The 25387-nt window shown below is 22.7% G+C and overlaps 7 protein-coding genes across 7 annotated transcripts; 6 read left to right on the forward strand and 1 right to left on the reverse strand.

Moving 5' to 3' along the window:
- Positions 1–2889: 2889 nt before the first annotated feature.
- On the forward strand, positions 2890–4179 carry PCHAS_1201400 (conserved Plasmodium protein, unknown function; the record flags this gene model as incomplete). Its single annotated transcript, XM_016798777.1, has 1 exon — positions 2890–4179. The coding sequence occupies one exon, from the start codon at positions 2890–2892 to the stop codon at positions 4177–4179; it is 1290 nt and encodes a 429-aa protein (XP_016654147.1).
- Positions 4180–6435: 2256 nt separating this feature from the next.
- PCHAS_1201500 (transformer-2 protein homolog beta, putative) lies at positions 6436–8709 on the forward strand (the record flags this gene model as incomplete). The annotated part of the gene is made up of 7 exons (XM_016798778.1): positions 6436–6490; positions 6966–7083; positions 7198–7286; positions 7738–7815; positions 7949–8036; positions 8242–8538; positions 8685–8709. 7 exons carry the CDS (start codon positions 6436–6438, stop codon positions 8707–8709), a joined length of 750 nt encoding a protein of 249 aa, XP_016654148.1.
- Positions 8710–9189: 480 nt separating this feature from the next.
- On the reverse strand, positions 9190–10416 carry PCHAS_1201600 (conserved protein, unknown function; the record flags this gene model as incomplete). The annotated part of the gene is made up of 3 exons (XM_016798779.1): positions 9190–9238; positions 9570–9659; positions 9941–10416. 3 exons carry the CDS (start codon positions 10414–10416, stop codon positions 9190–9192), a joined length of 615 nt encoding a protein of 204 aa, XP_016654149.1.
- Positions 10417–11615: 1199 nt separating this feature from the next.
- Positions 11616–13082, forward strand: PCHAS_1201700 (conserved Plasmodium protein, unknown function; the record flags this gene model as incomplete). Its single annotated transcript, XM_739902.2, has 1 exon — positions 11616–13082. The coding sequence occupies one exon, from the start codon at positions 11616–11618 to the stop codon at positions 13080–13082; it is 1467 nt and encodes a 488-aa protein (XP_744995.2).
- A 1584-nt stretch (positions 13083–14666) lies between these two features.
- PCHAS_1201800 (conserved Plasmodium protein, unknown function) lies at positions 14667–17393 on the forward strand (the record flags this gene model as incomplete). The annotated part of the gene is made up of 1 exon (XM_733947.2): positions 14667–17393. The coding sequence occupies one exon, from the start codon at positions 14667–14669 to the stop codon at positions 17391–17393; it is 2727 nt and encodes a 908-aa protein (XP_739040.2).
- A 1092-nt stretch (positions 17394–18485) lies between these two features.
- PCHAS_1201900 (DnaJ protein, putative) lies at positions 18486–22391 on the forward strand (the record flags this gene model as incomplete). The annotated part of the gene is made up of 1 exon (XM_733477.2): positions 18486–22391. The coding sequence occupies one exon, from the start codon at positions 18486–18488 to the stop codon at positions 22389–22391; it is 3906 nt and encodes a 1301-aa protein (XP_738570.2).
- A 1571-nt stretch (positions 22392–23962) lies between these two features.
- Positions 23963–24881, forward strand: PCHAS_1202000 (conserved Plasmodium protein, unknown function; the record flags this gene model as incomplete). Its single annotated transcript, XM_016798780.1, has 5 exons — positions 23963–24087; positions 24219–24299; positions 24446–24476; positions 24570–24655; positions 24821–24881. The coding sequence occupies 5 exons, from the start codon at positions 23963–23965 to the stop codon at positions 24879–24881; spliced, it is 384 nt and encodes a 127-aa protein (XP_016654150.1).
- Positions 24882–25387: the final 506 nt, after the last annotated feature.

Consider the following 25387-nt stretch of genomic DNA (forward strand, 5'->3'; position numbering starts at 1 on the left):
GTCTTAGGACAACTCGCATGATTATTTCCAAAAAACTTAGATTCGCATATCCTAAGCCAATATGCATTAACACATTTAATAATAAAAGAATATAATATTATGAAATATGTTAATATTAAATGAATTCTTTTTATTAATCATTAATATATTGTTTGCTTTTCATGCATAACAAATGTAATGAAATATATTAATAATCCCAAAACATGTTTATAAAAAAGCATGTGTACACACTTTAGTGTATTTTATATAATTTTTTATAAAAATAAAAAATATATATTTTTTTAAATTTTATAACACTAAATTGTAAAATAAAAATAATAATAATTATTATTTTTAAATAATTTTTACATTAGATACTTTAAATTTGTGTGTTTTTTAATTACCAAAAATAATTTGAACCGCCCTATGCTCTAAAAAATGCATCTCAATTTTTGATACTTATATTTTTTGTATCTATTTAAATTTTAAAAAATACATGTTTTTTTTTGTTATAAGGATATAATATTATTTGAAATAACTTTACTGTTATATTTTTCACTTTAGTTAGATTTATAATAAAATAAGTGTGTAATTGCGTCTATCACCAAATGATGGGTTTTTTTATTAAATTGAATTATAGATCCATTTTTTTTTTCTGAGTCAAATAGGCTTAATTACGATATTTCCAATTAAAATAAGGCCATAATATATGGATTAGCGGAGCATGTTCACTTTTAAAATATGTGTATGAACTATTTTTGGTGTAAACATTGTTATTTTTGAAAACTATACTCATAAGATAATAATTTATTTTCAATTTATTGAATTATAACATAATAATTTAAAGCTAGGCATTTATGTCTTTATAAAAAAAATATTTTACACTTTCATAATGATAAAACGAAGTTATTTTTTTTTGCACCACCTTTTTCTTATTTACACATTTTGGATTTTCTTTTTTCATGTTCTACTTCCTGTTGATCAATTATTTTATTTATTAATTTACTTTAATACTTAATTTTATAAGGATTAAGAAATTATAACCAAAATAATAAAAAATTTTATATTTATAAAAAATTCACCTGATAAGTTAAAATGTGTGGCCCTTTTAAAAGAATCAAAATTTGGGTAATAATGATTTTCGATATGATACACATTTTAAATAAAAATAATACGATATTTATAAAAATAATAATATAAGAACAATTTTGTATATAAAAAACTGAGTTAAGTAAATTTTAAGATATACTTTCAAAGAATCAAATGATTTGTATAATTAAATACTTATCAACTAAATTTATAATTACCAAAGATGTAATGTAATAATACATACATGTGTTAGCTATGAATTTAAATATATGAAAAGGTCTATGGAAAAATATCATAATATTTTACACATTTTTAAATGCTATTAAAAAATCCTACAATAAAATTATTCAAATAGAAACTATAGAATAATATTATAAATAATATGCAAATTTATAAACAATTACATGCATACTATTATCCATATGAAAAGAATGCTATACATAATTTAATATATCCAATATTTCATAGAATATATGGACACAATACTATATTGTATGCATATTATATCTGAGCGATATGCAGAGAAAGGCATACATCACTATATAACACTCATATAAATAATAACAGTGTGACAAAATAATAATTTTTTTAAAAACATATGGCAAATATTCGTTAATACTTACTTTGATGCATTTTTTCATTCCTTTTCATGAAGCATTTAAGCATAAAATGTTAAAAGAAATGATAAATATATTTTCCTAATAGACGAATGCTTATTTGTCAAATATCAGGCATTTATTATGATGCGATTATAATCTTATATTAATTGTCAATATTTGTATTTTATTTGGTTTTTAATATAAAATGTAAAGCAAAACCAATAATAGAGAATATTATAGAATTTAATGAAGTAGAAAAAAAATTAAACTGAAAAATATTCTTAGAAAATAAAATGTTGTCAATGCTTATATTCTCAAAAATATGTAAATTAATATTTATGTTAACCATCATCTTTATATATTTTTTTTCGCTGTGTAAATGTTTCGGTATTTTGTGGTTATTATTTTTACTGGTACCTTCCTTTTACACATTATGCTAATTAAATAAAATTATATATATTATAATAAAATCAGATACAATATGAAGGGATTAAAAGATTTAATTTATAATTCCATGAAACTGTATAAGACAAATGAAAACCAGGTCCATGCTTTTACACGAATAATTACTTGAAGGCTTTTTTTCATTGAACAACAATATATATATTATTTATACACACGTAAACAAATGGCAATAAATATCCCTTGAATAATACCATAATCTTGTATAAATATGTCTTTTCTATTTTTTATGTATATCCGTCGATGAATATTATGTTAAAATTTTGATAATACTTTGAACGAAACAAAATTTCATAGTTGTATATTATTAATGCTTGTTTTTTGTAACATATTTATTTATTTGATTTCAATAAACAAACAAATACCTATTTTTACGCTATTTTCAAAAAATAATATATATAGCCATTAATTATAATATTATTCAAACATTTTTCAAAATATCTCAATTCTCACATATTTATATATATCTCAAAGTCCATCATTTGAGAACAATACTGTTTTCCTATTTCGCTACCTTTTGGCTAGATTTTTTTATGTTATAATTTTTTTTTTTTTTTGGCTATTTAAAATTTTTTGAATATAGCCACAAATTTTACAACATCACCCAAATATTCTTTGTTCTCCATATTCAATAAATATATTATATTTTTCCTCGGTACTATATTTTACACCACATTAAAAGATGCTTACTTAATATGCAGCATATTGTATTTATTCATTTATATATATTTTTATTTTTTATACCCAATAATTCTCATAAATGTTTAATTTTTTTTTTTTTTTTTTAACAATATATTTACTCTTCGCTACCCGAGTTGTCAACGTAAAGGCCCAAAGCGAAGGTATTATAAAAACTAAGACCGTAGAGATTAGTTACGATGAAAATTCAAGACATTTATACATCGACAGCATTAATAAGGAAATTTGCAATAAACAAAAATATTATATAAATGAGCAATGTAAAATAGATGATCTCATGGAAAATAATGCTGAAAATGCGATAATACCATGCTTAAACGGAGACAAATGTTCTGATATATTGATATATATATATGAAAATAATGGAATACATATAGTTAATGAAAAAGATTATTCCAAATTCCCTTTTTATGATAATTTAAGCAATGAATTAATGAAATGCAATAAAATAGTATATTTAAATAAAAATATAAAATGTGCATGCTGTATAGAAAATCGAAGCAATGGTCTCGAAGAAAGCACAGAAGACCCAATCATCGATTTAGAAAAAATAAAAATTGACAATCTCTATAATTTCAAAGAATGCAAATGCGTATTAAATTATCCATTAAAAAAAAATGAAATTATTAATCCTAATAAATGCGATAACTTTAATTGTGCAGGAGGGTTTTGTACCCTTCAATTAAATGGACAGCCTTATTGCTCTTGTTTTGAAAATTATTATTTTGATAAAAAACTTAATTCATGCATAAAGCATGAACAACAAATTCAAAAGTGTGATGATGATTCTACATCAAAAATTTTATTACATGATCCAACAAATGATCCCCAAATTTTTGACCAGGCCAAAGATACAAACAATCACGAATCCACTGACCAACCTGAAGATACATTAACAAATAATGATACCAATGTTTTAATGCCAAATAATTTAAATAAAATAATCCAAAATCCAAATATTCAGGATTGCTTAGAAGATAGTTTAACAGATGAAACTTTACAATGTAAAAAAGGAAACGAGGATAATGAGAATAATACAAAGGAAAATATTTGCCTTAGATTAGAATGCTTTATTGATTCAAACAAACCTGAATGCTCTTGTTTAAATAAAAATGGAAATAAAATATCAAACAATATATTCGATGTTTCAAATATATCTGTCTGCACACTTAATAATATCAATTGTGATTATGGTATATGTAATAATATATTAAATAAAAATGAACTTGGATGTATTTGTGATAAAAATTACAAATATAATTATTCATTAAAAACATGTATTAGTTCCTCTAAAATGCATATTTTAAATTTTGTAATCGTATTTTTATTGTTTTTATTATCCTTTATATAACGTGAATTTCAAAAATTCCTGTATAATCCTTGTTTATCCATTTTAACATACACTAGAAGTATGCTTTATTATCTTTTATTTCGAGATATTCACGCAATAATATATATACAATGTCGTTTAAAATTCATAAGAATATCCTTACATTTTTAAATTATTTTATAAAATACAAGAATATGCGTTTAAATACGAAATATTTGTATTATATATATGTATTATGTACCAATTTGTATGATCTTAACAGACGATGTTTATTCCTTTAATTTGAGGAGTTGTCGTACTTATCTGTGTACCAATTTTATTACAACCGTATGTATTATATACTGAATATTTATAGTTTTGCAATAATTAATTTTTTCAATAAAATATTCCTTTTTATAATATAAAATTTGCTATTTATAAATAGGAGCAACATAGAGTTCATAATGAGTGCCGAATTCGCGAATTTTACAAAGCATGAAATGGAATGAACATCATTAAAAACTAATATTTTCAATAATTGAAATATCAAATTTTGCTTTATTAAGCATTTCAATGGACAGTATAATACATGCCATTGAATGTACTCACACATTCCTTTATATATATAATTAGCAATTTAATAATTTGTTGATCAATTCAAGCACATTAAGCATATATGCTCTTATTTTTATTATTATATGAAATCATATTTCTTGTAAGGCATTTTAATACTTTTAACAAGTGCTGTTATCGTAATTAAAATCATAACAAAACCACAAAATTTTAGCATAAGTTTTTTTACGTATTAATAATGTATTCCTTATATTAACTTATATGCGCTGGTGTATTGCATTTTCGAATTCAATTGCTATATCAGTATATTTATATTATATTCCTTTTTGTTCGATGTCTAACATTTTTTTTATTTAATACGTGTGCATAAAAATAATGAATCATAATCGTTCTGGAATATCTTCCACACGATTTTCTGCATTATGCATATTGATTTATAATAATTAAATATCGTTGAAAATACAAAAATACGGAAAAAACAACTATTTTCCCTTCACATTAATGTATTGAATAAAATTGCAAAATTGCCCTTGTTATCTTTCTTTATGACTTTTTAAATGCTGAATTATTCAATTTAAAATCATTAAACCCCAATTAAATAACATAATAATTTAATAACATGAGACAAAGATAATTTTCTTTTTATATACAAATTATAATTGCAAAATAAAATAAATTATTCTCGAATTTGATACCCCTTTATTATTATTTATTTATTTTTAATGCCATTTTTGTAATAAATTATATTATAGATATAATTTGTTAATGCTAATCCAATAAAAATACAAGCAACCACACACCGTTTTGTAGCTATTGGTTATATGCAAATATTTGTAAATATTAAAAAATATATCGTTCTAAATAAGCTTTTCAAAAACAAGTAATTTGAGTTTATAATATAGCCGCCAAAATGAGTTAAACTATGTGTCATATTATAAAATAAATAAGTTAGTATATATATGTATATATTTCTATATTTCATATAGAAATTGATATTATATATATATTGATTGTTAAATCCCCCCACACACCAAAATATTTTTAAATTAACAAATTGATAATTTAATCAAAAGAAAAAATATAATCAATTTATTAAGGAGAGCAAGCTATTTTTTTTAATAACAATCCATTTATAATTTTCCCTTTAATTTATGCAATAATTAAATATAATTGGTATTTTTTTATATAACCTCAATAAAACATATTTTTGAAAAATACTTTATTAAGGGACTCTCTTTTTTCGTTGTTCGCTTTCCCATAATAACATAATATTTTGATAAAAATTGTATAATTTTTTATTTATATCGCAAAGTGCATATAAAGCTTATGTAGTATTTTTTTGTTATGATAGCATAATGCCTGAAATTATAATAAAGTAGCCTTTATTAAATATTTGAATAGAACGCACATTTTTATATATCAGCTTATATATATAAAAAATATAAATATATGTTATTTATATAACGAACATAATTTATAGTTATAGTTACATAAATAGCTTATTTATAAATATTTTTTAAACTACCTTTTTTGTTCAATCTTTAAAAAAAGCAAACAAAAAACGTATATTATTTAATTAACTCCTTATATTACTATAAATTATTTATTTTGGCATATTATATCTTTTTTATTATATTATATATTTTACCTTATGTTTTTTTGGTAAATTGTAAAATCTTGTACATCAATTTTTATGAATAAATTATAATATATAGCAGTAATAAAATGAGTTATACTGATGAAAAACGAAAATCAGAAGATCATGATCATAAGAATGACGGTAATTTATAATAAAATATAAGATATATATAAATACATAATTATATTAAAATTCATATACATGATTGAGAAATATGAAAAAGAAACTATATGAATATACGTTGTAAAATCAAATTTGTTATATTTATGTTACATATTATTATGCATTTGTATGTTTATAAGTACATTGGGCATATCAAGCATTAATAAGTAAATTCTACATCCATCAAATATATGAAACGGTGTTATTATATACTGAAAATAATAAATGTCAATACCTTCACTTATTATATTTGGTTACATAGAATAATTCCAATGGAATTAGTATATAGAAATGTTTATGTATACTCCACAACATATGCATAGTTGACTGCACCAAATAATACACATGATATATACTCTTTATATGCCTATTTATTTCTTTAATATTAAAATAACATTGCTTTATTATTATAAAACATGATTCTATATATTCCTCTTTATTAACTTATATACAGGATCAACATTGTATGTATCAAATTTAAGCTCAAAAATAACAACCGAAAAACTACAAGATATATTTGAAAAATATGGAACTATAGAAAAATGCTACGTTATTAGTAACCCAATTACTAAGTAAAGACCAAACACATAAAAACATGCTTTATTGTGAACTTACTATGAATTAGTTGTTTCATAATTTTTTTTGCAAATATATAAAAACACATAATTTTTTTTACCATAATACAGAGAGTCGAGGAATTTTGGGTTTGTTACATTTAATTCATCTGCCGATGCAGAAGATGCTATGAATAAAGCAAATAAAATGGATATAGAAGGTTATTGACAAATTCAAAAAAAGCAAAAAAATATATATGCATGTTTGCGTCGTGATATATATATTATATGAATGCACAAAATTAATATATTTGTTTCTGTAATCTGTCTCTACACTATCAATGCTTAAACATAATCAGAATAAAAGCTGCAATAAAATGCTCTAATACAAGTTTCAAATAAAATTATACACAAAAAATGCTATTTACTACTATCACACATATACATATCACTGTCAATGCATACAAAAAATACATAATATAAATAAATAGATATAAAAATATATAGACTTTGAAATAGTGCAAATCAAATACATAACTAAATATTTTATGCATTACATATATGTTAACAAATATGCATATGCTCAGTTTTTTGGATGTGTTTTTATAAATACCAAAATATCATTTGGAACAAAATTAAATAAATATTTTGCCTCTATTTTTTTAATAATAGGAAGAGTTATTAACGTAGAAATAGCCAAAAGAAATGAGCCACATGAACCAACTCCTGGAGAATACAAAGGAGTGCAAAGTAAGTATTTGCTGTAATATTTCGTGTTAAAAATACATTTTATACTGATTATTTTTTTTTATCTTCTTTGGAGGCATTACTATATTAATGCATGAATATATTATATTTTTTTCATTGCATAACCTAAATATAGATACGATGAAGAGGTATCCAATGCGACATGACTATCACGGAAGGAGATATGATCCACATTTTGACAGGAGAAAATATGATTCAAGAAGGTAAATTATACATATATATTCATTTTATTAAAAAAAATTATAACTTATTAGTATAATTTCCTTATGTGGATAATTATATAAAATATCAGCTTCTTGTAATATCATATGCTATGCCTTTCCCACTTTAACAAATTATATATTTTGAATTATGCATATATAAATGTATCCTTTATATATATTAATATATTTCTTTCGTTTTCTCTAGACCTAATCCCTATAATCGAGATTATGGAAAAGGCTACGGTTACAGAAATAGTTCCTTTAGGCATTATGACAAATATGCTAGAAATTCTTATGATCATAGGCATTATGATCGACGATCTATAGATAATAAATATCATAAAAAAGGTGATTATTATAAAAGGCGTTCAAAAAGTAGTGATGGTGAAAAACGATATTCAAGAGATGATAGTAGAAGAAGAAAAAGATATGATAGAGCTAGAAAATCCACAAGTGTATCAGGCAGTGAAAGACGACGTTATCGAAACTCTTCCATGGATAGGTAAAGTTTCATATCTTAATATATTCTCTAAATAATACATTCCTTTTCTCCCTTAGTCAAGTGCCAAATAACTATTAATCATAGATACAATTATAGTAGTTATAACTTTTATAATCCTTAATATTACATGCTTTTCCCCTTTTTAGGAGTTCATTCCAAAGACGAAAATAAACATTTTAACTTATGTTAAATGAAAATCCTTTTAACATTTGAAATATTATATATAGAGTTATATATTTTTTATTATTTAAACTTAAACAATTTTCCGTTTTTTCAAATAAAAAACAAAATAAAATATTATATAAAATTAAAAAATTAGCATTTGAATATATTCATAAACATATAAAATTTTAAAATTATAATGCACTTATAAATATTTACACATTTATAAACTCACAAAAAATATATTTAAAAAGTTAAAATTTTAATTAAAAAAATAATTATTATTCTATCATGTAATAATATAATGACAGAAATAAAATATCAATAGTCATCATACAGCAACGATCATTCATACATATTTCTGCACATTTTATTATCAGTTATTGTAACAGAGAATGACAAATTTTATAAAACATCTATGAAATAAATAAAACTATACCGTATTCATCTTTTTTAAAATATAAACGATGTTTCTGCATTTGGGTTAGCTTATATATATCCATCATCATATCTCCATCTTTTTAACAATTTACTGTAACTGCAAAAAAAAAAAAATAAGGCCAAAATAGTTCAAAATAAATAATACTTATAAAAATATGAAGCAAAAAAAACATTTCTAAACAACTCATTCCACAAAGTATTTAATAAAATGTACATATGAATATCTTCATCAATAATACTCATTAAAAAATATATGCCAAAACATAAAAATATAAACAAAATAATCATTAATGTAAAAAAGGTCGAAAATAAAAAAGCTCACAAAATATCTCATATTTCATAATGAACATACAAATAAATAAAAAAATGAATGAACAGATGAAAGGCATGCATTTTTATTTTATATCCAATATATTAAAAAATTTTACTTGAACGTCTTTACAGGCAATCCCGCTTTTTGTCTACAATAATTTTCACACATCTGCAGCCACATCATTAATTCAGCCCTGGTATTCGCCCTATAAAAATATAAAATGTATGTTTATATAAAAGAAACCTTAATTAAAAAACTATGAATTCTTCTATTTTAAATGCCATTATTATTGATTATGATTTATAAAAATATGATATTCTCAAACTCTACGATGATAAAAAAAAATATGTTCACATGCTTAAAATAATACACAAATAGATAAATAAATAAGTAATGGCTGCATTATTCCTATTTCAAGTTATTAGCAGACACAAAAAATACAGTGTAAAAATAAATATGCAATTCTTCTACTTATATATTCGCTACCTTATTGGATGGATTTGAGAAAATTCAGCGAAACAATTTTTTCCTTTGCCTCGTATACACTGTTCTGGGAAATTTGAATAAAAAGAAGTAACATGCTCTTTTTCACTCTCTAAAAAATTTTCATTTAAATATGCAGCATATACCCAAAACAGAAACCATTGACTATGGCAAGGATGCTTAACATTATTTGAATTTAAGCTTTCGTCAAATAAATAAAAGTTTTCTTTTTTTATTTTTTCAATATCACTTTCATCTCCCCTATTATATTCTTTATTATTCATTTCACTATTTATTTGATGACTTTCCACAATCTTATTATTTTCAATGATATTTTTTTTATTTGTCAATAAATTGTGTTGTGATGTGAAATCGTTTTCTCTTTTGTTATTATCATCTTCGGAATATTTATTTCCATATAATTTTTTTTTGGTATTATCATGCTTTTCAAATATATTAAAAGACAGTTGATTGCCCATCACGCTTGAATATCTATTTTTTATTTGGTTTTTAATTATGTCGAAAAAACACTTATTTATAAAACATTATAATTTGAATAGTTTCCAATATACTTAGAAAATAATATAATGCATAACATATTCAACCCGACTCATCATAATGGCTGCTAGCACATATATAAAGATGTATACGGGTACGTGATACAAGTTCAATAGTCTATCTTCCTTTTAGCTCTTTGCCGTTCTCTTAAATCCCCTTTTCTTTTCACCAGTATTTTAAATGTTAGCATTATACTTTTCCTTTTTTATTGCTTTGCTTGTTCCCTTCCTTTATTATGCAATTCTCATTATCAATTTTGTGTACTTATTTTACTACATAAGATTTGCTATTATATTTTTACAACAATAAAAAAAATTAGAAATTGAAATAAGAAAAACATAAATTATAAAAATTTATTTTATTGATTTTTTATTACTCATAATTTCACAAAAAATGTAAATTCTTCATAGTTTGTCCTTTCTTTTGCTTATTAATACATATGTGTGAATTATATGCATAATTTAAATCGTAAAAAATATATATATATGCAATAATTTTTTACATAATGCGCTATTTAAAAAAAAGTTACACCTGCTTATTGCAGTTTTATTTACTATAGAATATAATCACATCGGAGAAAGATATAAAATAGCATATCACAATTTTTTACAAATGAAGAAATTCCAGAATATTAATATTTAACTTTTTTTTGTAAAAAAAGTGAGAAAAATAAAGAACGAACATTTGCAAGTTTATACTTCCCCATAGAATTATCACCACTTAAAAAACAAAAAAAACATATAATACACAACGAAACAGCTAGATATATTAGCACATCACAATTTTATAGGAATCATACACAAATAAAACATATATATATAGGTACCTATCATTGATTTACATATGGAATTATATAACCAAACTATATTGCAAAACGTAAACTTATAAAAATGACTGATTATTTGACATAATAAAAGTAATATTATTGAATGATGGGAAGGGATAGCTAATGGAAATATTTATTTAAACTGCATTTTGCCCCCATATCAGCATATTAACATGCTATCATATTAAATAATTTATCAGATTAACACATTGATATATTAATAGTTTATATGATTCATATGCTCTTTAATTGTTTTGTTCTTTCTGTTATTCTTTACACACACAAAAAAACATAATGCCTTATTCAAAAGATTCCATGCATAAACCCGTTGTTATTATTTTTATCATATTTTTATTTTTCACGCAATTTCTTATAATTACATGTAATAAAAATGATATATTGAGGAATGCCCATTTTCTGAAGTATAAAAAAGCATTGTACCTCCAAACAAAAGATAAAAGGAAGACAACAACATACCCTGCTTTTATATACCCATATAATAAACTTTACATAAAAAGCAATGAAAAGGAGCATAAATTAAATGATGATCTTAAAAACATAATCTTATTATTTGGAAGAATAGCTGAACCATACTATCCTCATACAATAGAGCAGTTTAATAATTTTAAAGAGCCATACAGCAAGTATATATATACGGATAATATATATAATTCAACAAAATGGGCAAATGTTTTTAAGGATAATGAAAAGATTAATAAAAAACAGTTTTATCAAAAGATATGTCAACTTAAATTTAAATGGCCAATTAATGAAGATGAAAATATCACAGAACATGATTTTTATAACTTAGTAATAGAAAGATGCTTAAATAATATTAACATAATACGGAATAATATACACAACTTAAAAACGCTTTTTACACAAATTTTACAAAAAAAACAAATGTATAATGAAACTAATGCATCTATAGATAATAAGGAAAAAGACACATATATCGAAAAGGAAGAAATTTCACATGCTCAAGATTTATACAACCAATGGGAAAAGGAATTATTTACAAGTTCTGCAACAAATGAAGAGGATACTTCATCATCAGAAAAAAATATGCAAATGCAAAACGATATAAAAATGAAAATGATGGAAGAATTACATAAATTTAATTTAAGCGACATGTTTAAACAGCATAACAGATCCTATACTAGATTACTAGTTAATGAATTTTTTACTAGAGAATATCCATCAAAAAGAATAACAGATATGTTTTTATATTTAATTTTTCAAAAAGATGTAGAAGGATTTTCTTATGAAGAATTTCTAATGCATTTAAATATATTAGGAAAGAAAATACTACTATATAACTGCAATCATGATTCAAATATATATTTTGATCGTTTTTTTTTCTTAATGAAAAATGAAATTAAAAAAAAGCCAAATTATATTAAAAAAAAAGCACAGATTCCTTTTTCAGATTCGAAAACTATGAAGACAAAAAAGGATTATACTATTAATAAAAACTCATATTGTGATAACAAAAACCAAATCAAAATTACAAAAAATAAACCTAACCATAATATTATATCACAAACAGGAACGAAAAAAAAAATAAAATCACACCAAAATATAAATAACCAATCACGTTTTTTACTACCACAAAATTTAGACAATCAAATAGATGCTGATCACAATGAAAAAACCGAGAATAACATTCAGACAAGCACACACGTCGGAAAAAATTGTTTAAAGAGTAAATTAATGTTTACAGTTAATTATATTTTAAATGCGATCAAAAACATTTTTTAAAAAAATAATATCATTTGTACAAATTATATCCTATTAAAGCAGTTGCGAGCTTATCTATCAAAAGAAAGAAGAGTCGTATTTTATTGTATTCCCTCTTAAATGCAATGAAGAAATTTCCATTTTTTTTGTATTAATTCTCCCCTTAGTATAAACACTAAGAAATTTAAATGCTTTATTTTTTCTTACACTTAGTCTTATTTTATTGTCATTAGTTTTTTTTATTGATATTTATAATTAAATTTGCTCATTAAATATAACATTATATTAAAATTCGTTACAAACTTTTTATATTATTTTTAATGCAATATTTATGTGAGCATTTACATAATTTGCACATATTATGTAATATATGTGTAACTAATATTGTATATTTGTTTATCATATTTTTAATTCTTTAAATTATTTTATAAAAAAATATACACATTTATTCCCTACATTGCACATGTCATTTACAAATATACCACTATATCAAGTATGCAATTTTTGTTTATATATTTTTTTTCCTATATATCCTCTGAGTATTTAAATGTTTTATTATAAAATTGTATATTTATTACGATTTTCGTCTTTATTTTTATGTTTATAAAGTTGAATAAATCAACGACAAAAACTCATAAAACAAACAATGAGATATATAAAATTAGTGCTTTAAATAACTTTTATTATTATCAGAGTATAGACCCTTTTACACAAAAATTGTAAACTTCCTTCATACACATTTTTTTATTTCAAAGCATTGTTGTCGTCATTACAAATGTTATTATAGTTAATTTATTATTATTTGATTTTGTTTTATTTTTTGGTATAAGCCCATTCACCATCTTTCATAGAGTGAAACTTAAACTTAAGACCCTTATTTATCTATTTATGATTCCTTAATGTAATTTTTTTGTTGTAATAAAGTATTACACAGACGTGCTTGTTAATTGCAATGCTTTTATTATGTGTTTTTAATTTGCTTACCGATGATATAATAATCTATGCTTTATGTGAAATTCTCATACAATTGCATGTAATTTTTTTCACTGCTTTAAATAATTAAGAAAATAAATTAAGTACGAAATTTTCATAATGCTTATTTTTCTTATATATTATGTTTGCAAGCATTGATATTACATATAAATATATAAGCCTTCTTGTAAATTCGTTTCCTTAGCTAATTTTCCACTCTGCTCATTTATTTTTTATTATTTATTATTTTTTTAGTGCACATTATTTTTTACTACTATTGCTAAGCGCTATTTATGTGCTATCATATTTATTTATATATTTTTTATATGTGTTTTTTACACCTTTTGCATCATTTTTTTAATGTATATATACATTTACATTCATATGATTTTTTACAAATATAATCCCAAATTATATTTATTTCTTCGTCCTTTTTTTATTTATATTCGTATCTATATAATTTCATATTTTCTCTGTGAATATTCTTTATATGTGTGTTATGCTTGTATATATATTATTTCTAATGACCCATTTCAAGCATACACATACGTATTTCATCGCTTATTTCGTGTGATTATATAGCGATTTTATTTTTTATTTAAAAATACTACATGTTAAAAAAAAGCCGAAAAAATGATCGGTAAGTTCATTTCCCAAACATATGACAAAGTAAAAAATAATGCTGACAAAGTCAGGTTACATGTAAGTATTCAAGCAATAAAGGCGAAAGAAATTTTTGGATCTGCAAAGCCAACTACTGTTGATGACCTCGAAGTATTATTAAACTTAGAACTTCAACAAATCGATTCCGCAGAAACGCTAGTCGAAACATATAAAAAATGGATATACAATTTATCTCAATCTGAGGAAAGTGGCTGCATAAGATACTATAAAAGTGTTAATAGGAATAATGAAAGAAATTTATTAGATGGAATAAGACAAAATATTAATCGCTCATTTAATAGCAATAGTTCCTTTGAAATAAAAAAAAATAAAGATTCATCTATAACAGCACCTATCATAAATTTTGATTCAATAAACAGTTACAAAAGCAATAGTAGCGAACAAATTAATACACATGATAACAATCTTAATATAGGGCAAGTAGAAGGATCATTTTGCGAAAAAAAGCATAGTATCGAACATTCAAGTGTTTCATCAAATTCATTACGTGATAATTTTAATACTACTGCCAGTATTAGTGATACTACAAATAATAAAAATGATAATGACAATAGTAATAATAAAACATTAAATACTTTCCAAGAAGACATTTCTTTAAAAAAAAATGATTCATTTGAAGAAAAAAAAAAGCAAGACCAAGTTGACACAAAACACCAATACGAAAACAAAAATAATATTAGATCGAACCACTTAAATACTGAATCAATACCTAGCAATATATATCATGATTACTATGGATATAATTTCAAAGAAATTTTTTTAAAAAGTAATATATTGGAAAAATCTATTAGTTTAATAATAGAAAAAAGACCAATACGATTATCATTAGTTGGACCAATAGAAAAAGATGATATCGATAACCCACGTACTACTATATTAAATATGTTTAAACATTGCTTAATGGGAGATGAAAAATTGCATAAAAATATTTTATTCATTATATTAACAACAGATCAACTGTTTGATAATCATAAAGAAATATTTTTAGAACTTTTTAGTATACTTAAATATGATTATAAAGATGTATACTTATCTAATATAAGAAAATTAGTATCATCTGAAATCGTTTCACTAAAAAATAAAATTCAATCCTATGATAATGAATATTCGATTCCTAATAAACTATCGAACATAATTAATAATACCCCACAAATAAGTGCATCTTATATTGATTTAGATAAATGTGCAAAATATTTATATTCAACTGGAAGTTTTGAAAGTTTATCAAATGAACTAATTTTTGACGATAATAAAAAAACTCAAAACATACAAGAAAATTTACTACACCAAGATTCTACATCTAGCCAAGAAACTCATATCGACAAAGAAAATATACATTCCGTTGCACAAACCAAACAAAAAGATCAAATAGCACATTCACTAGAACAAGACAAGACCAATTCCAATACCATAACAGAAGAAAATATTGTTCAAAAAGAAAGTACAGACAAAGAAGAAGGGTATATTGAAACAAAATATGAAAAGCCAGAGGAATATACATACAAAACATTAGACTCTTTGGCTGAAGAAAGGGAAATGATCGAAATTAATAAAATACAACAAATAAAGATTTTAGCATCTTCTAAATTATTAGAATTACACAAAACAATCGAAAATATATTACTCTTATCAACTAAAAATCGCGAAAAACGAAAAGACGATATTAAAATCAAATTAGAAGAATTAAAAAAAATCATGAATGTTTGTAAAAAGGATTGTGAAGTAATTCTTAATGAAACTGAAGATTCAAAATTACATTTAGAAAATATATATGTCAAAGAATTAAATGTAAGAAATGATCATATTAAAAAAACTCAAGAAAGCATAAATAAAATCGAAAATGATATAGATGAATTGACAATAAAAAAAAATGAACTATACAAAGAATATCAAATCATATGTAAAGAAATTAATATGAAAAATAAAGAATTATCAGAACAAATGTCAATATTATCTTTATATAAAAAAGAATTAAATGAAACAGAACACAACTATTTAAATAAGTTATCCAATACTAATAAATCAAAACATATGAATCAAGAAAGAAAGTTGTATATATCTAACTTGGATATTATATCCGATGAAATATTAAAAGAATATGAAACATCAGATCATTTAGATACAGAAAATTTATTCTCAAAATCAAACAAAATTAAAATACCCATTATGCGTGTAGTTACAAAGCATCTAAATTATTTAAAAGACAAATTGTTTCTTTTAGATTTATTGTTAAAATTTTATCTTAATAAAATTAATGAACAATTAAAAAATAAACAAAACTCAGACATATCATTTTCAGAAAATAAAGATACTATTAATAATGAGCAAAATACTGAATGGAGTAAAAAAGAAAGCCTAGAAAGTGATCCTATTCAAAATACCAATAACACTGAAGAAAATAAGCCGGCGTTTGGTTCTCCTTTACATTATGATGAATACGAGAGAAAAAAAAAAATGATAAAATATAAAAATTGTTATTTTAAAGTTATTGAACAAATTAGTAAAATATGGATTACTATACAAGAATTTTATGATTTAAATAAAGAACAAATTGACCAACAACAAGACGAATTGAAACAATCTGCTCATTTTATTTATAAACAAACTGATGAAATATATAATTCTATCAAAATATTTATAACGGAAAATAGTTCCCTTATGTCATCTATTTCGTGAACAAGAGAACATATGTATATATATTACTGTAGATATTTTTCATTTTACCTTCTCTATAAATATGCCCATTATATAGCTATTATTTTATATTGGACAATTATTTATAGTGTTAATTTTTCTTTTTTTATATTATACACACCTTTCAGATCACCTTTAGGCGCTTTTGCCCTTTTCTTTTTTTTGTAAATAATATTTACACTACATTTTCCGTAACCCTTATTTTTAGTTTAACGCAAAAATTGTTTTATCTAAATTTCTATGTAGAATGATAGAACATTTGGAGTTAATAAAATAATGTGTTTTATTTTTATGATAGATGAAAATAAAAAATATTAAAAAATACAATGGAAAAAAAATCCTGTATAATAAACTTTCTTTTTATTTAAAATTCCTTTTAAAATTATTCACTATATCCCGTCCAAAAACGAGCTGATATATATTTTTTATGATAAAAATGTTATTGTATTACTTATACATACACATATCTATACATGTATTTTAATTACTCACTATCCAGTGTATGCCCAATTGTGTAACGTATATATTACACACACGAATGTAAAAATATATACATTTTTTAACGCTTTGATTTGCCCAACTTTTTACACCTCAAATTTCCATTTCATTTGCAAAATATATTAATTTTCATAAAAATAAGGAAAAACAAATTATAATAAATTAATGATGACTTATAAGAAAAAAATAATAATAATACACATAAATAAAATATGAAAGCATATAAAAAATATATATTTTTTTGTTTATTTTTTTACTTATCTTTTTATTGTGATCTGTTATTCCTTTTTTTTATTCGTGTTAAAAATATGCATAATATATAGCATATAAAAAGTAAAATAACGTAGTAAATATAACATCAAAAAGGCAATGAGAGATTGATATAAAAAAGAGGAATATATATAATAAAAATATGTTTTTTTCTTACCAAATGCCACATAATTGCAAATACTGAGGGTTTACACAGTATTCACACTTAATACCATATTCATAAAAAAAAATAATAAAAATATACTGAATAATAAATGTGCTTCAAATGGCATTTTAATACGTTGAAAAGGGTACACCATTTATAATATGAAAAAGACGAACAAAACAGGAAATTTATCTTTAAAAAATAATAATGATAATAACGCTTTAAATAAATGCCCCAATTATTTTAATATAAATAAAATTAAAGAATTATATAACTTCCAAAATGACCATGACTATGAAAAGATTTTTAATATCTCTGAAAAAAACACACTTGGGACAAGAAAAAGGAATAAAATCAGCGAAGGAAATGATATATCATTATCAAAAAGTGGGAATAATATAGTAATCCAAAATAAAAAAATAGATGATGCTACAAAATCGGCTCGAATTACCAAAGGAAATCGAACAAATTCATCTGAAAACATTGCAAATGAATTTCCTCACTCTAACGAATTACAAGCATCTATGTCACAACAGACATTTACTAATTTCAACTGTCCAAAAATTAAAAAAAGCCAAAGTAACAAGGAAAATAATTTACAAACAGTTCATAAAAATAAAAAAATTAAACTAAACAATGTTTATGATGAATCATACTTTTTTAACAATTCGTTGGACAAGACACCAACGAAAAATATGACCAATAATAATATTGATACACATGATCAAATTTATATAAAAAGAACCAGTAAAAAAAATATACAAAGAAATAAAAACAACGACTCAGCTACTAGTCCTAACAATATATTAAACAAATATGATTTCATTCGATATATATGTTCTCCTACTAAAATTGCATGCAATGATAATAATGAACAAAATAAATGTAATATATCAAATAAACAAAAAGATGTAACTGATTTACAAAAAATACAATATTATAATAAAAACCGGAAAATAGCACACACTGAAAATGTCACTAATTCTGATTCTAATGCTCAAATCATTAATAATAATAATAAAAATAAAAATACACCTTATTATATTCAAACCGAAAACAATATACCAAATAAATTGCCAGACCCAACAACATGCTATAACAAATATAAAAATCATATGCCTATAGACTTGACTATTGATATTCCAAAAAATTCACTCGACGAAATTAACTCAGATATCGAATCCAAAACGCCCACAAAAAAATATAGCAATACAGATCAAGATGATTTTCAGGATAGTAACAAGAGAACGCCGATAGATCTAAACAGTGCGGAATCCATAAATAGGTTAAAAAAAAACTTTTTTATAAACAGCAAAAAATTTTTCATAAATGATTTCAAAATAGACGATACAAAGGATAAAGCTAAAAATACTGAGCAATCACAACCTCCTCATGATTGCAATAATATAGAAGGAATTAATTATAATAGTGAAAATTTAAAATATGTTGGAAAAGAAGATAATACAACTAATTCAAACGACAATAATGAACAAAATTGTGATGACGATAGCCACGATGAACAATATTATTTTGGTTATGCTAACAAATTTAAACAAAACAAGAAAAAAAGTTATAATATTTCAAAATCTTTATATAGTTATTTAGATCTTTCCTATAATTGTTCTAAAGATGAAATCAAAAAAGCTTATAAAGACAAAATAAAAATTCACCATCCTGACAAAGGAGGAGATATTAAACAATTCTTAGAAATCAAGTTGTCTTATGATATTTTAATTGATGAGAAAAAAAGAAAAATGTATGATAAATATGGAAATACTATACTTGAATTATTGATGAGTGAAAACTTTAACGATTATAATATATCATCAGATGAAAAAAATTGTGAAACTGAAAAAGATGATGAAGAAAATGAAGAAAAGGGAGAAGATATTGATGATGAATCTTTAAGAATATACGATTTATTTGTACAAAAATATAATAATGTTTCATACCTTCATAATCGTGGAAGTCTAAAAATTAATAGCAAACAATATAATCAGTTTCAAAAATTAGTTTATCATTTTTTCAATAATCAGCAAAATTGCATATTTAAAAATATATTTTATATATATCCTATTTATTCTAAAAATATGCCCCCATTTAGTAAAAGCGACGCATATAATAGTAACAATAAAAAAAAGAAAAACAAAAAATATACTAATATCAATGATAGTAGAAATTCGACAAATAGTTTCGATGAATCTCATGCTGAATATGATAATGATTATGGAAGTATAAACAAATCCAGTGAGCACATCGAAGATAATAGTAAAGATGATTATACCCAATCAAACGATAGCTTATTTGAAAACTCATCGTATTCAGATATAGGAAAAGAAATTACGATTAATGATATAATAAAGAAAAAAAAACGTATTAATATATTCGAAGAATTAACCTCACAGTTTAATAAATTTTATAATGATACTATTATTCAAAAAACAAATAATTCTGAACAGTTTATAGATACTTCGAAAAATTTACATCATAAAATACCACCCGATCATACAAATAAACCTTTTGAAACACAAAACAATGATGCTACTACTTTTATGAAAGACGATATATCAAAAGATGTAGACGGTACACACAACCCTAACGATGGATATGAAGACAAATACAACTTTTTTAAAGATATACAAGTATCTCCTATTAAGTATAAAGTTATTAACGAAAGCACTGATAAGGATGCTGACTGTTTTTATAAATGGTTTGATTTTTTTTTTAAAAATGATAATACATCCCCACAAAAAAACATATACACAAATCAAACCTCTTTATCCTCGAAAAATAAACCAAATAAAACAAAATATTTTAACACACAAAAAGAAGGTATAATATTTCAAAATAATAATCCATACCATTTGAACAACACTCATACAAATAAGCCTACGGAATATACCCCTTCTAAAAATAACCCTAATATCTTCCAATTTGTTAGTCAAAATAATCAATTTTCACCAGATGCTTACAAATATGAATACCCTTATAATTATTCATGTAGCATTAATAAATGTGATAACACCAACTATCCAAATTCGAATAAAGAAAATGTAAATCCACATTCTTATCATAATAATTCACCAATAAATTCATACTGCCAATATATTTCTGATTACAAAAACGAAAATTTACAAAAACCAATTTTTTATAGTAACCCTTGCTACAATAATATGTACCCAAAGGTGTCATCACCTAACTTATATACTCCAATAAAAATCAGTGATAAAAAAAGCACACAAAATTGTGATAATATTCCCATTACATATAGTTGTGAAAAAAAGAAAGATGATATACTAATAAACATTGAAGAAAAATATGGTTTCAATTTACTCAAAAAAAATGAACAAAAGATTAAAGACATGACATATGATTTTAATTATATTTATGTAGGGCATAATGTTAAGAAAAAAAAAAGATTTCTTCTATTTATAAAAGAAGAAAGTATAAAAAATTTCCTAAAAATCAAATTATTGATTCATAAAATCAAAAACAAATCAAATTTAAAACACATATCACTATTTCAAAAAGAAATTGATAAAATCATTAAAAATATAGAATATATATTATTATTCGTAACATGTAAAGATGAACTAATACCTTTAACTGATTTCTATTTGTTGGATAAAAATGTATATTCAAAGGAGCATTATTGTATACCTTTACACATAAAAAAAAATAGCATAATATTAAGACCAGCTTACTTTCATTTAAAATGGGTTATATATACTTTACAATCATTTATCCTTTTTAATTTGTTTTTTCAAAAAATTAATAAATATATGTGCTCCTTTCCATTTTTTAATTATAAATATAACTATTTTAAAAATTTTATAATTTCCGAGCAACAAACAGAACAAGATAGTATTCCAAATACATACATTTTCTTTCATAATCATATTATCAAAAATAAACATAAATATATCAAATATTTCCCACACAAGGTAAGTCTATATCTTAAAAAATTGGAACCTATAACTCCATCAAATGTAAAACATATACAAATTAATTTATCTCCCCTTTTTGTGTTGACGCCTTATAAAAATTTCGATCTAACCGAGTATTGAGGTGGCAAAAAGAATTAAGACATATATTATCAAAACAAAAATAAATATAACAGAGAATAATTCATATGCATGCTAGCATCATTAAAAATATTCGAATTATTTATTCGCTGAACTTATCTTTTAAACCGAGTATCAGCTTTTGTATATTTTATGCAAAAAATAGAATAAGTAATAACATGTGTTGCCCTAATGTAGTAGATCACTATTTACAAACCCTTTAGCAAATAGAAACAATAACAAATATTCCATATAGTATGATCCATACTAAATATTAATAATTCATTAACATAGTATATACTATTGTTGTCGCTTTTTTATAATTATATTTGTTTTACATGTAGTAAAATATGTACCTTTAGTTAATATTGTTTCTAAAAATTTTTTTAAACATTTTATTATTCCCTTTTTCTCTTTATATTTCTATCCACCTGTTTATTAACAACATTGTTTATGTAGATTTATTATCTCCTAATATATGTTATACTGTAAATTTACTTGTATCCCCACGTTTGTAATCGATACGTTGTATTTTTATGCTTTCCATATGTATAAATATATGCATACATATATATAACCGAAAAACCCAAAACTTTCATTTTTATATCTTTTTTTAATTCGAAATTTTTAGATATCTCTTTCCAATTAATCTCATGTATTTTTATGCATACAAAATAAAAAACTTCAATGTGAATTTTTTATTATTTTTGTCACTTCAACCTTACTAAAATAAAATGCAAAAAGATACACCCAATTTGTACACATTTTATAATTATTATGATATTGAAATTTATTCTTTTATATATATATTGGTGTGTGATATTTTTCTCATATGCATATAATTATGTATCCCCCCCTTATACAGAACTATTGACCATGTAACTTAATTATAAATAATTTATTATTATATTACCTATTTATTTATATATAATATATTTCAATAATAAACAAAATGGAAAATACTATATAATACAGCATTTCTTTAAAGTTAAATTTACAAAAAAAATAAAATGGCAACACGTATTTTCGCTATATGGAGAAGATATACGTATGCATTCAATTAATAAAAATAAAAATTAAAAAAATATTAATAATAGACGAAATGTATTTTCTTCACGTATTTATATTTTCATACAAATATAGCATATAAGAATATCCACCAATTGCAGAATAATATAAACAAAAATTAAAGAAAAAAATATAAAATACATACGCTGCAAAAAATATATAACAAATATCATATAAAATAAAAACAATTAATAAACAAAAATATAATACATATAACCATAAAATTAATAATTAAAAAATATAAATACAATATAACAATTTATGTTATAAAATAAAATCACCAAAAGTATAAATATAGAATAACATATTAATACATTAGTACAACAAATATGCAAAAAGCGCGCATATATATATGCATGCCCCATATTTGATCATAGGAAAATTTTAAACAAAATAAACAAATCTTCAAAAAATTATATAAATATATAATGAAAATAAAACTAATTCTTTATTTTTGCATATAAAAATATTAAATAAAATTAATTTATTAATATCTGTTAAAAAAAATGAGTCAATTGAATAATAAAATTTTAAAGGCAAAAGTCGAAGGTGTTAAAACTGACGATCTGGATATATTTAAAAGTTCATTAATACCATTCGATGCTACATTCGAAGAGTATAATCCAGAAGAGTAAGTATAAATTTTTATATGCATTATTATGTATGTTTTTATCAGTCTATATTTTATATGCATCACAATAATTACATTTTTTTTTTATATCATATATGTCCACTTTTACTATTTCATTTATTTCTTTCTAGGGAATCGATTATCGTCCAATTTAAAACAGCCGTTGAAAAACAGCATTTAGATCTTTTAGGAAACTACACTATTAAACCAATGTAAGTAAATGCATATATATGTACCCATATTTAAAGGAATGTTCATTTTTTTATTTATCCCTGGTATCATTATATAAATATTTAGAAAACAAAATTAAAATTTTAAATATTATATTATAAAATAATCCATAACTTTCCTTCTATAGAACATATGAGAAGCATGAAGATACTGATCAGGTATAATATATGAATCCATAATTATATATGTTATCTTTATTATTATTTATATAAACAAACATATGATTATATTTTTCCCCTTCACTATTTTAGCAACTAAGAAAAAGAAAATCGAATCTAATTTGCGACAGAATAATAGTCGATGAACATGATATTATTAAATTTTTTATGAAAACTACGTAAGATACAGCTATGCATATATTTACATATAATGTACTAAGTCTTTTCTCAATATATATCATCTATTTAAAATTCATTCACATATACAATATGCAATTATACAACAATATATTTTTAAATCGCTAATATCTTTTATTATTTTAATTCTTTTTATTTTTTTTTAGGATTATAATTCCAGTTATATTTGTGTTGTTGAGTTTGTTAGTATTATTCTCCATTTTTTAAGGACATCAAAAACAATTTCTACAATATAATTATATATATATATTCTATTTAGTTACTATTTATTATATTTATTTGTATGTTATACTATCTCTAATTATATATTTGTTTTTTTTGTGGAAGAGTATGATTTTGCACGTTGCCAATTAGGAATACATAATAAGAGAAGCTTTCTGCCTTTTTCTTATACTTATTGTTTTCTTTCGATTTTATTAAATTGTTTTAACTAATTAATTATTGTTATTTTTTATTATACTAAAAACTACTATCAAAAAAATATAAATTATAATTTGCCATTCCAATGTGATATTACAAATTTGTATTAAACTAAATTGACATAGTATTGCTACTAATTAAAAGGACAATACAATATATTAGCAGAGTAACCAATTCAAAATTGTCTAATAATAGTAAAATATATCTATTTCGAAACATATTTATATTTCCTGTTTTGCCTATATTATTACATACAAAAGTATATATTTAAAAAAAAGTATTATAGACACAAA

The sequence above is a fragment of the Plasmodium chabaudi genome, assembly GCF_900002335.3.
Source record: "Plasmodium chabaudi chabaudi strain AS genome assembly, chromosome: 12".
NCBI lineage: Eukaryota > Apicomplexa > Aconoidasida > Haemosporida > Plasmodiidae > Plasmodium > Plasmodium chabaudi.